The sequence below is a fragment of the Paramormyrops kingsleyae genome, chromosome 25 (genome assembly GCF_048594095.1).
Source record: "Paramormyrops kingsleyae isolate MSU_618 chromosome 25, PKINGS_0.4, whole genome shotgun sequence".
NCBI lineage: Eukaryota > Metazoa > Chordata > Actinopteri > Osteoglossiformes > Mormyridae > Paramormyrops > Paramormyrops kingsleyae.
In genome coordinates this window covers 28,846,555-28,859,383 of record NC_132821.1, presented here as the reverse complement: position 1 = coordinate 28,859,383, position 12,829 = coordinate 28,846,555, and the positions used below count along the sequence as shown (strand labels likewise).

General features: G+C 45.2%; 1 protein-coding gene across 13 annotated transcripts in view; it reads left to right on the top strand.

Moving 5' to 3' along the window:
• LOC111853046 (ELAV-like protein 2) overlaps positions 1-12,604 on the top strand; it is a 34,287-nt gene extending 21,683 nt beyond the window's left edge. For 5 of the 13 annotated variants that reach the window (XM_072707370.1, XM_023829503.2, XM_023829502.2 and 2 more), the window contains exons 2-8: positions 1,739-1,822; positions 3,622-3,865; positions 6,433-6,536; positions 8,124-8,277; positions 8,775-9,000; positions 9,235-9,273; positions 10,347-12,604. In XM_072707370.1, the coding sequence (XP_072563471.1) occupies positions 1,751-1,822; positions 3,622-3,865; positions 6,433-6,536; positions 8,124-8,277; positions 8,775-9,000; positions 9,235-9,273; positions 10,347-10,677 (1,170 nt within the window). In that variant the 5' untranslated portion in view covers positions 1,739-1,750 and the 3' untranslated portion in view covers positions 10,678-12,604. The remainder of the gene's footprint in view (positions 1-1,738; positions 1,823-3,621; positions 3,866-6,432; positions 6,537-8,123; positions 8,278-8,774; positions 9,001-9,234; positions 9,274-10,346) is intronic. The other 8 variants (XM_023829509.2, XM_072707371.1, XM_023829510.2 and 5 more) reach the window with 4 other exon arrangements.
• The last annotated feature ends 225 nt before the right edge of the window (positions 12,605-12,829 follow it).

Here is a 12,829-nt window from a genome sequence, read left to right as displayed (position 1 = left end):
CTCCAGTTCTCATCCCTGAAGTTTGGTTCTTCTCAAAAGAACCATCTCTGAGAAGCTCAGGCTGAAGATCTAATTTTACACAGGATCTCACATCTGTGATGACTTCAGAAAGCTTATGCAATGCTTTGCCCAAGATGCTCTTGGTGCCGTTGGAAAAGTTACAACCTGGTTTGGCATCTTTGTGAAATAGGATTTAACATGAATTAACATCTGTAACCGGAAGGGTTTTTATTTTTTTTTTTGCCTCGAATTTTATTTAGTTATGGTTGTAGAAGTTCCATTTTAGAACCATTCACTGCAGCGTGGACCAATCAGGCTTAGCCAGGTTGTTTTAATGTTATATAAGCATTGAGCATATAAGCATGGCTTTTGCACTGGTCCAAATCGCCCGATTTAAAACCCAGGAGTCGTACTCTGGTGTTGCTCTGTGCATTTTAGTGTCTATCTGGGTACCTGTTCTGTTGTACTGTCCCAAAAGAGGGCAGGCATGTCGAATGCCAACGGTGTTCAAAAATAATCCCATTATGTAATGCAGGTGGTAGGTTCTCTGTGCAGAGCCCTAAAAGTTGACTCTTGTCAGCGCAGTTTAAAATGGTCGCAAGTCTGACCAAAGCAGCATTAACGATGCAGTAGGTCCCTACTTGCATACGTGCAGTCGATCTGCCCTACAGATGTGTGCCACGCACCTGGTTAAGCGTAACCATTTGAAAGATAATGGTATATTTGGTCTAAGAAGGAAGCGTTTCAAAGGTTGTTATCAAATTCCTGGCTCCTATTCAACTGTTCGAAGTTGGTTTCCCAGGTTAGTTCTTTGGTCTAATGCCTTTTTAGCCAGTGATTTCATCTGAGTCATGGTGCGTAGATGTTTGCTTCGCTGTTCAGCTGTTCTCTCCATACCCAAAGGTTATGTTGGAACGGAACCCAGTTTACATAGCATGACTGTGGGTATCAGGTTACCTCCTGAGATGTCAGTACTAGTTTTGGCTGAATTTAACGTTCTGGTAAAGATCTTGTACATATGCTTTATAATACCAGAGTGTGAGGGGTAATGCGACACATTGGACGACATCCCAGCCGACACTCACAGGACCGAAATCACACATTGATTCGAAAGTGTTTGCTAACTAGAACAGGAAAAGAGTGTGGTGTGAGTGTTTTCTATGGCGTGTGCGTGCTGTGGTATACAGCAGGGATTGTATTTTGAGTCGCTAGCTGCTGTGATTTAAAAAAAAAAAAAAATTTTTTATAAGATTAATTTTATCCTGTTTTAAAGCAGTTTGATCATACAATCTATTCGTGTGAATTAGCGATCTTCAGCGGCTCGCCGTTCCATCCCGACGAGCCTCGTCTTGCCTTATAATCACCTGCCTGCCTGCTTTTTATTCTTCCAGTCCAAACACTGTTTGTTTTTTCACTCCAAAAGATTTTTAAATCACTTGGGCGTTGCTGGTAAAAATTAGTTTCTGTGGGGGTGGAGGGGGGGGGGGGGAATGTATTCCACAAAAGCCGGGTGACCTTATTCTTCTAAAGCTCACATTATTAATTTTATACAATTAAGGGCTGGGTTGCCATTGGACCCTGTAGCCCATAGGGGGCACTAACGTACACCCCTATCAGGCTTCTTGACCTAGAGTGACTGGTTTGCGTGGGTGATCTGTGCACAGGGAGTAAGGGAATGCTGACTCTGTGTTTCTTGTCAATCTAACATGCGGTGCTTTTTTCTGTGTCCATATTGCAGACTTCAACTAACATGGCAGTCAGACTGTGCGATGTGGCCTCTCTGCTTAGAAGTGGTTCGTGGGCAGCTGAGCCGTGGACTGGGGTCTGTGGGATTTCTTCTATTCCATCCCCCACCCCCACCCCCCTTTTGGATGTAAATACAGTCTTGTGTCTGGGCCACGTCAGACGCGCGATACTGCACGATTCCTTCAGCACGTAGAGTTTATCGCTCCGGTCTAACTGTAAATGTTGCCTCTGCCAGTTGAGGAATCAGTGTTCTTGTGGTCTAGCTACCGTAGTTAAAGAAGGATGCCTTTCTTCGTTCGAATCCAGCTTCGATGGGATTGTCTTGCCCAAACAGAAGTCATGGTTGCCTGTATGCCCCATTTTTTCTTTTCTTTTTTTTTTTAAGTTTAGCAGACACTTTTATCAAAAGTGGCGTCCAGTTGGAAGCAGGGCGAGGCCGTCTCTGGGGCCCTTGGGGGGGGTTAAGGGCCTCGCTCAGGGGCCCAACTGAGGCACCAGTCTGCCAATCCTGGGATTTGAACCGGCAACCTTCCTATCACAGGCATAGCGTCTGAGCCCACTGGGGCACACCTTCCCGTACATCCCCAATTTTTAATGAGCTGGTCCGCTTCCTCTTCCCGAAATTCCCAGTTGCTGGTATTTAAAGCATACTACGGTTTGAGTTGGGCACAGACAAGTGACTATCGATCCAGTTTAAAAAGGGCGATTGCTGTGAGGTGGAAGGTCGCTTAAGGCCTCCATAAGGTGCCCCATAAAGTGTAAACTAAACCACATCATCGCCATTCTCATTTCCATGTGCTCCCCCAGGTCCCCATTATAGTCGGTCTCAGCGGTGTCATTCAGCCATAGCTTGGATATAACCCTAACTCTACAATTTCCTACTTTTTCTGCACAATTGGCATGAATCAGAGGGGAAAAATGGAAGCATTTTACAGTACATACTAGGCTTGCCATTGTGTACAAAAGACAGATTGTCCTGTCTTCAGCGATTTTAATAAAAATCATCAGACATTGCATATAATTTGTTGTATGAAAATGCGGTATGGCATTTACGTTGCGGTAAATGATTGAATTTCTGGCGGAAAATATGACCAGTGCTGTGGCGTTTTCATGGCCCTGGTACCTGGCAGAGTGTCAGCATGTGAATGTTTTAGATAATGTGCGCATATATACACAATTTTTTTTTTACTGTTTTTGTAAACAGACTCCCTATATCACAACAAGGAAGTGAAGGCTAACACTTTTTGAACTAATTAATCATTTTGTAATGATGGCTACAACCTGCACATCCTTAACATGAAAGCCCGGTCAGTGATCGGAGTATTAATACTACAGACACGCTTCCGTTTGGCACTACCACTATACTCCGACAGCCTGGCAGAGGCTGTATGGCGGCTTCCATGCTCTCAACTGCATTTCAGTCCTGGCCTTCCCACCTTTCCTCTAGTGTAGCGTTGTAGTATATCAGTACGGTTTTGATTGTGCCAGATATTAAACTCGCTGGTGTAAAATCTTTAGATGGAAACCTGTGTTTGTGCATGTTCGGGGGGGGTCATTTACATTACTCAGAGACGGTACCACACTTTCTTCAGCCATGAATAATACGCATGCATTGCCGTACCTTTAAGAAATACATACATGCATGTGAAATGCACTAAATGCACTCGTGCGCCTCCACATGCGACCTCAGTTATAAGACTATGTTGGGCAGGACCTGGATGGACGTCACCTGCACCTCCCTGAAATCTTGACGCAGACCTTAATGTGAAAGCCTGTGAATTGTGTGATTTACAGAAGAGCATCCTTTTTTTAACTATAATTGCTGGATGGGTCGGTGGATATTGAGTATTGACACCCCCCTCTTTTTCTTTTTAGCAGGTTATTGCTGCTATGGAAACGCAGCTGTCCAATGGGCAGACTTGTAACAACACGGCCAACGGTCCCACCACAGTGTCAAACAACTGCTCCTCCCCTGTAGAATCGGGAAACTTGGACGACAGTAAAACTAACCTGATAGTCAACTATTTGCCTCAGAATATGACCCAGGAGGAGCTGAAAAGCCTGTTTGGCAGCATTGGGGAAATCGAATCCTGTAAGTTAGTACGAGACAAAATAACAGGTAATGTATCCAAGTGCCATTTCTCTTATTTCTTGATGGATTGAGGTGTCTGTGAAAGACGTTGCTAGGTTCTGAGATATCCGTTACAGATCTGAAAGCTTGTAAAATGGGGTTTAGCCGTCGTGTGACTGCGGATCGGCAAAACCGCATGTTGCCTTTGCGGTACCTGGCGCTAAGGTTTGGTGCTTTGGTGAAATCGTTAGGCTTTATGAAATGGCAGAGTGCATGGGTTTGATTCTCGTGTAGTTTCTTTGCGCCCTGGGATTAAGAGGGCTTAGCTTGGACATTTTTTCTTTCTCCTGTTTAATATTTCACTGAATGTTGTATTTTTTTAATTTATTTTTTTCCTCCATTTTCATTTTTAAGCAATTGATGTTTGTAGAAAGCCGAGGTTTCTCCTTTAGCTTAATAAATTTTTAAGGTTTGATGTATCTTTTACGTTACCTTTGGCGTCCCTTTTCATGCAGTGGTTTAAGTGTGTCTTCTGAGAACCCATGTTCCCCTGAGCTGAGCCTGAACGACGACACTCTGTAATGTAAAAATGAAACGTTCCCCCGCCTCTGGAGCTCTCTGGCCCCTCCTACTGTTCGGCCTTATAACTGCAGTTCGGATGTCACTGCCAATGATTTATGTCCCGGAATGAAGTTTTTAACTACTAAACTTCGCACTTAAATGGGTACAGTTGTCAGGTTTGGTCTTACCGCGTGCATGTGAAAGGTATCGTATGTCAGATTACCCGTAATTGTTGAAGTCAGTCTTCTGCAGACTGTCCTGCATATCCCCAGTCTATAAGAGTCGGTGTGAAGATATGATTTGTGAATTTGTGCCTGATTTAATCCATGTGGATTGGTTTGTTCAGCGGTTGGAGTATGTGTCCGCTGTATTGCCCAGAAGCGGGTGTGTGGCGGAGGAGAGCGTATCAGATGTTTGTTGGTTCTTGGCCTTGTTTTTCTGTTCTGGAGGGTGAGTGGTTTTAACCCGCTGATGGGGATGGCATGGGCGAGGGGCCAGCTGGCAGAGAGGCTCTCAGCAGCCCGTCACACCTGACCGGCTCCCTCCCGTAGCTCCGTGTCCGGTGCGTTTGCACGTCCGTGCGTTTGGGACGGACTTCCCGCCGTGATCTTCGACCCGGCCCGGAAAGTACTTCCCTGTCAAAGTGGAACTTCAACTGAAACTTTGCCCACTCCGGTCCCAGTAAGAGTCCCACTGGATTGAGTTACGTAAGCGGGAAAGGCGCATGACCAGAGTTCCTGAGTATTGGTATCGTCTGCTTGCTGGTGGCTCTGTTACACAAGCTGGAACTGGCAGGAGGCGTGTACAGGGGTGGGGCCACTGGTACCCTGTCATTAGCTGAAAGCTGATTGGTCCAAGGAGTGCCGCTCTCCTGTCACTCAGTGCAAAATGTATAATTGACTAACCATAATTCCATAATTCATATACAGGGGATCAACATTATAGCCCCACATTAAAAAAAATAAAAAAATCTATTCTCCCTCAGCAATCCCTGGTGATGTCAGAGGAGGTTCATCCAGCATCCTCTGGTTATTAATGACCTTGCAGAAAACTCCTGAGTTTGTGCTGGAGCTCGTTTTTAAGCTGGGGAACATTTTGTGAGCCCCCCCCCCCCCCCATACACACACACACATCTCGATAAGATACGGAAGCAGCCTGCAAATGCCAGGGATTTTTCCGGAATGGCACATTCCGGAAGGCGAGACTGACGTTCAGCTACCGGATTGCGGTCGCGGGGCAGCCTCGCCTTAAACCAGTTCCGCTCTATATTGCCGCTGGAGCTGAGGGCAAAGGGTCTGGCTTTCATCCCAGGGGTCTGCGATCCAGCCCACTCCTCACCGAGTGTCATTAACTCTGCGGGAGATGCTTTTAGCTATTTCAGACCGTGATTATTCCGTTGATCAAACCTTTTTGCGAAGGGGGTTGTTTGTTTCTTGCTTTTTATACATTTTTGCGACCTATGTTGTGTATTAATCTGAAGGGCTACATTATTGCCAAATATACGTATGCTTAAACACAGGCAATATTCTTTATTTTGGATGGTGTTTAGCTGATTTTCGGTGGCCTACTGACTCAAGGTTAATGAAACAATTAAGATATTACCAAGGCCTGGTGCCATAGGAATGTGTGAACCTTTTTTTTTTCTTTCTTTAGCATGTGTGTGGTTTTTAGATGCAGTTCCCAGTATTCTGGGTTCCTGGCTGCATTTTGAAAACCAGAGAACATCTGTTTTCACATGCTTGATGTTCTCCTTGGGACCTCACTAGTTTTCTGGAAGCTATTCCACATTTGCAGACGTGGCATCCTCTTAACACACAAAGCCTCATTCTGCTTTGTTAAGCAGTGTTCAAAATTAGACACCCCCCCACCCCCCGGCATGCTGAACCTTGCAGGTATCACCTTCTGTGCAGGTTTGAAAGACTGCTTCTACAGCGCTTACTGCAGTGGTGTTGGGTTGAATCAATAACACGATGACCTGGTTCTTCTCTATTGAGTGGGTTTGGAATTCATGGACCTTCATATTTAGAACATGTTCTCTATTCCCCCTGTCGCAGGACAAAGCCTGGGTTATGGATTTGTGAATTACATGGACCCGAAGGATGCAGAAAAAGCCATTAACACATTAAATGGCTTGAGACTTCAGACCAAGACGATTAAGGTGAGACTCATGGAAACTAAAGGTGTTCTAAATGGCACCCCCTATAGGCTATATCTGGAACTGTGGTCCATGACCTGAGACATTTCTATTCCCTGTCAGAAGACAGAGCCTTTAAAGGTATTGCTTAGTTCCATCATCGTTCAGCATTTAACAGACTGCGGCATACAGAGAAGGGGGGGGTAAGGAGCACACACTGATAGTGTGTTGCCGCACCCATCACATGACAAACCACCTCAGGGGTGAGAACCTGAGTGCAGCCATGTGGCAGGTGATACCTCAGCACCACACTAGTCCAAATGGACCAGTGTGAGGTTTTTTGCAGTGGCTGTAGTGCCAATCCTGCCACCAACCCCCAAGTTATTCCCTGTAAGTTGGAGGGCCTGCTTGCAGGGCTGGATGTACATTGTCATACCCAGGATGAAGCAATTGCAGGTTAAGGGCCTTGCTCAAGGACCCAATGGAGTAGAATTACTCTGGGCATTCATGGGATTTGAACCAGCAACCTTCCAGTTGCTGGCACAGATCCCTAGCCTCAGAGCCACCACTCTCGAAAGGTAGTCTAATTCAGTCATAATTTGAACAGGTTTTTAATGATTTGGGTGTTTAAATTCCGGAAGTTTTCCCTGTGAAAAACGATTCTTTCTCTTTACCAAGGACCACGGGGGGGGGGGGCTGTTTTTTCCTCCCAGTCGACAGTCGTGAAACCCAGTAAGGAAAAGACTGATTGTGTACGTTTTTAAGCTGGGGAACATTTTGTGAGCCCCCCCCCCCCCCCATACACACACACACATCTCGATAAGATACGGAAGCAGCCTGCAAATGCCAGGGATTTTTCCGGAATGGCATACCCAGGATGAAGCAATTGCAGGTTAAGGGCCTTGCTCAAGGACCCAATGGAGTAGAATTACTCTGGGCATTCATGGGATTTGAACCAGCAACCTTCCAGTTGCTGGCACAGATCCCATGAATGCCCAGAGTAATTCTACTCCATTGGGTCCTTGAGCAAGGCCCTTAGTGACACCACTGGTTTTACCTCTGCTGCTTCCTCTACCGTAATGATGTGGTCTGGGGGTGGCTGTCCCGTTCGGCGGTTTAATTAAAGCAAGTTAAATATCACGGATACTGTCCGTGGGGTGCTGAAAAGGTCAGCGTGAAGCCACCACGACACTATGATAAATCCGTCTGCGTTGTGTAGCTAGAACAGGCCGTGTCACTAATGGCCAGGAACCTATAGTGCTGTGTCCAAGATGGAATGTATAAATAAACTAATAGCTTGTATATCTTCACCAACAGTGCGATGGTAGTACGATGTGTGTATATATATGCTGGACAGTAATTTTAGCAACCATGTTAGCTGAACATTTTCACTGCTTACCTCTCTAATCAATAGGTATTGAAACTGTAGGAACATACCCTAGTGCAATGTCATGGTGAAGCTGAAGCATGCTTTGAACAGTTGTGAGATCCTTGTGGTGTATTTTTCGGGGGGGGGGGGGAAGGCTTCTTTCCCGGTAATTAGACGTGGCGCGGGGTCGTTGGAAGTGTGCGTTTCTCGTGCTTGAGCGTCCGCGTTAATTGCTTTTTCAGGTTTCGTACGCCCGTCCGAGTTCTGCATCCATCAGAGATGCAAATCTGTACGTCAGCGGGCTGCCAAAAACCATGACTCAGAAAGAGCTAGAGCAGCTCTTCTCCCAGTATGGACGCATCATTACCTCCCGCATTCTGGTGGACCAAGTTACTGGTAAGAGTTTGGGGGCGGGGGGGGGGGGATTTAATTCCTGGAAGACTTGGTGTATTTCTCAATATGCAAACTCGACCCTACTTGTGTACCAATTTTACGTCGTCTTCCATTGCCGAAGACCAATTATAATACTCAAGATCAAAAGTAGGGGAGGATGCTAAAAATCCCCAGATGTTGGTCTTGCTCCACCCACATATCATGGATACATTGGTTGCATCCCGGGTAAATGAGAGCAATCCCATGATTCATTGCGCCCCAAGTTTGTTCTTGGGAGGCAAGTTAGCCAGCCCGCTCTTGCCAAGACCACAAGTACGATCTTCTCGCTCTTGGTATTCTTGGAGGTTTGTCAGTAGAGTAGTAGGAGGGACGTTTATGTGGATTGCTACAGGGTGGGTCATTCAGCGAAGGCGCCTCTTGTCGTACGGCTGAGAAGCGTGCGGTCTGTTTTTAGCACGCGTCACTGAGCATATCGCGCGCCCCGCCGCTGTCTCTGCCAGGTGTTTCCAGAGGCGTCGGATTCATCCGTTTCGACCGGAGGGCGGAAGCAGAGGAGGCCATCAAGGGCCTGAATGGCCAGAAGCCACCGGGGGCTACCGAACCCATAACGGTGAAGTTCGCCAACAACCCCAGCCAGAAGACTAGCCAGGCCCTGCTCTCCCAGCTGTACCAGTCCCCCAGTCGGAGGTACCCCGGACCCCTGGCACAACAGGCTCAGCGATTCCGGTAAACCCCATTTCCATGCATCGTAGTCCTGTGCTCGTGCCGTGACTTAATCTGGTCACTCCGGCGAGCCTGAATGTTGATATTCCAGTTTCTAAGTGAAATATATCATGCAGTAAATTTATTGCTGCCATTCAGACATTTTTCAGTTTTGCTTATCCTATCCTTTAAGCAGTAAATATGGATATAGATTTCTGCTTGTAATGGTCCATCTTAACGTGAGACTTGAATTTTTAGGTTGGACAATCTTCTGAACATGGCTTATGGAGTAAAAAGGTAAATTTCTCCTTTATTTAGCCCTTAAATCTGTGGTTACTGCATACTGGAAATCCAACGCTGGTCTGGGTTTCTGGGGATGATCTGTAATGGTTTGTTTGTAATGGTAGTTGCTGGAATATGGAAGCTTCCTGTTGAACCGTTATGGGGATCGGTGGGGTGGGGGTTGGGGGCTGAAAAGTTTCCCTGGTAAGAATAACCTGGGCACAAGCGCATGACGCACACTCGGTGACAGGATGGTGCACCGGAACCTTCTCAGGGATTACTGGCGCGGGCGTATGTTACTGCTCAAAAAAATCTGGTGAGAAATGCAGATTTTTGTTTTTTTTTTTTTTTGTAACATCCTGGCACTTTTATCTTCCAAAAAAAAAATGTACCTGTTCTCCCTTCAACCCCGAAATATGGTGCTCCGGAGGAATGTCCCCGCTGAAATGCTCCTGTTTAAATAGGACTGGGTGTGGTGATTCGGGGGGTCGAGTTGTCTTTTATAAGCTTGTCGGTGGCATGAGAATACACACTGCGTTCCCTGTCCCTGTGCTCCACCCACTCTTCAGTGCAAGGTGCTGAGCTTCCACACAGCTAGCGGGGGTCTTCGCGATTCTTCTCCTCCCTCCCTAGTATAACGTTTCTCAGCCTAGTCCTTGGGAACCACCAGACAGTCCCTCACAGCTCCTAGCCAAACAAGAACTCACGGGAGTTTTACTTGCACAAAAATGTACTGAGGGCAGAATGAAAAATGATTGGTTCAGAGAGAACCAATAAGATCTTGGTCAGATGTCAGACCAATCAGATGTCGTCTCTAGCTGCTTGGACCCTCCTCCACAATCTAATTGATCTTCTCTGGACCAATCGTTTTTGTGTAAGTAAAACTGCTATGAGCCAATCAAGAACACCGAGTACCTGGTTACAGGTGTGTTGGGAACTTGGATGGACCCAAAGTGTGGACTGTCTGGTGGTCCAAGAGGACTAGGTTGAAGAACCCTGCTGTAATACTCACTACCCTCATCTAGCTTATGCTTTAAGGAGCCTTTTGTGTCTGACTCTGTCACCAGACATGGACTGTTGTTTTCTAGCAGGTTCTCTCCGATGGCCATTGATGGGGTCACCAGCCTGGCCGGCATCAATATCCCAGGCCACGCGGGGGCCGGCTGGTGCATCTTTGTTTACAACCTGGCCCCGGACGCGGACGAGAGCATCCTGTGGCAGATGTTCGGGCCGTTCGGCGCGGTAACCAACGTGAAGGTCATCCGCGACTTCAACACCAACAAGTGCAAGGGCTTCGGATTCGTCTCCATGACAAACTATGACGAGGCAGCCATGGCCATCGCCAGCCTTAACGGATACCGCCTCGGGGACAGAGTGCTGCAGGTCTCCTTTAAGACTAACAAAACGCACAAAGCTTGATGTCTTTGCAAAATGCTACGAGCGATAAAGGGGGGAATTTATACAGTAAAAGTCTCTTTGTATGTCATTTAAGTTAAAGAATCGATGTTTAGTGTCCAGTGTGTTCGTTTTTTTTTTTTTGTTTTTTTTTTTGAGTTGAGCAAATAGCAGGCTATTTATTTTTAACTTGTCATGTTGCTTTGAAATGTTTAAAGAAGGGACTTTCTTTTCTCGTCTTTTGTTTTTGGGTTCCCCCCCCCCACCTAAAAGTCCTTGTAAGACATATGCTGGCTTTTTTTTTTTCCTCCTCTCCTTTGTCCGTTTGTCTTGGGTGCGTTTTGCCTCTGAGAAGTAGAGTGCTCAATCAGTACCGTTTAGCGTTTCTTTCTTTAACAGCTAACTGCTTTGTTGAGTTATTAGTTGGATTATCGGTTGGCCACATGTTGTTGCTTATTGTATGACTACAGGAGACATTTTTTCTTAAAGCAGTACCTTGCCAAAGAGCTAGGAACCTCTTTGATGTGGGTTTAAAGAAGCATCTATTTTTATAAAAAGAACAATTTGGAGAAACTTTTTACCGGACCTGGAACAAATATTTTGACATGGATACTTTGAGAAATATCTTCATATAACACATTGCAAGCTTTGGAACTTCACCAGGAACTTTACAGTGGTTGAAATTTCTGGAGAGCGTTATGATCTAAAAGGTATCTTTTGATCTTTCTATTGACATTCTAAAACTTATTGGATGTTGGTTAATTGGTGTCAGTTTAATTTCTGTGGGTCATCTTGGTTATTACGTGGCATGCAGCTCACACACGAATCGAACACAAGGCCAGTCTCTCCAGAAGCTCATATTATCAGCGGAGGGAAAATTAAAAAAAAAAAAAAGAGGGAGAGAGAGAGGCTCGAGGGGTTTAAAAACAAATTCAGATCTTCCGATGGAATTCATAGAAGCTCAGTGTTGAATGACGTACTCTCTGTTGCGGTTTGTTTTCTATTTAAAAAGAAAAAAGTACAAAAAAGGTTTTTACTTGGTTTGAACAAGATGACAGCAGAAGAGACATTTTTGGAGGTTTAAAGAATTAAGTTTGAAGGGTTGTTGTTATTGACCTATGTAAATATGTCCTACTTAATATTTATTTCAGTAACTTTTCAGGAGTGATTTTGTTTACTTTGAAGCTGTAAGTCTTGATTTATTCTGAATGTTGCCTAATTTTGGTTTCTTAGTTTACACTTGAGTTGACGTACTTGACTTGTCCAAAGGACTGACGTATTTTTTTTTTTTGTTTGTTTGTTATGGTCAGTGGGTTTTTTTTCCTCCTGCTATAATAAATAGATTTAATTTACATATAGATAATATATATGTGTATATAAGCTGCAGTTCTGAATATATGTTAATACATAGAGAAAATGCATAAAGCAATCATCTATGAAAGGTTACGCATATCGCTTTATTTACCGTAGGGGGGGCATCCAACATCACAGCTCCGAAAAGGACAACATGACGCACTCCTAATTTCACGCTCGACATATACACCAAGGAGCCCACCCCCCCCTACTCGATTCAGTCATTTCTTCTCGTTATTTGATTTTTAGCTACGGGAATTTAGTTTTGTACAAACAGGTTTTTTGCCAGTAAATTTCACCCCCCCCCCGCCCGCCCCCTCCTCAGTTTGGAATCGTCACGACAGTGTCTCTCTACCATTCCTTCCCACAAAAGTCCTCGCAGACCTCATCGGCGCTGAAGGGGATATCTAGCTGGTCTTCCTGCTAGTCGGTCTCTTAATCTCTACTTATTTAAGGTTGTACAGTACGACTCTGTCAACAGCTGTTGTAATAGAGCATATCTTTTTAGTATTTAAAGGGATGTACGTGTTTACTTTGTGTTTGGATGCATTGTACTTTTTTTCATGTTCAGTTCACCAATAAATGAGTTGAAGGGAAATGAACGCAATGCTTGTCGTCATTTCCGCTTAAGCTGTAACTAGTTGGGCTGCCTTTGATATACATGACTTGAGTCGCGGACCTTCCTGGGATATTTAAAGTAAAACTCTACTACTGCTGTACAGCTGCCCTTTTTTTGGCTTGTTTAGTATTCGATCCAGTGTTTTACTAGAAATATTGCAGTGGTGTAGTGTCAGGCTCCCATCAAACAATCACTTCTAAACAG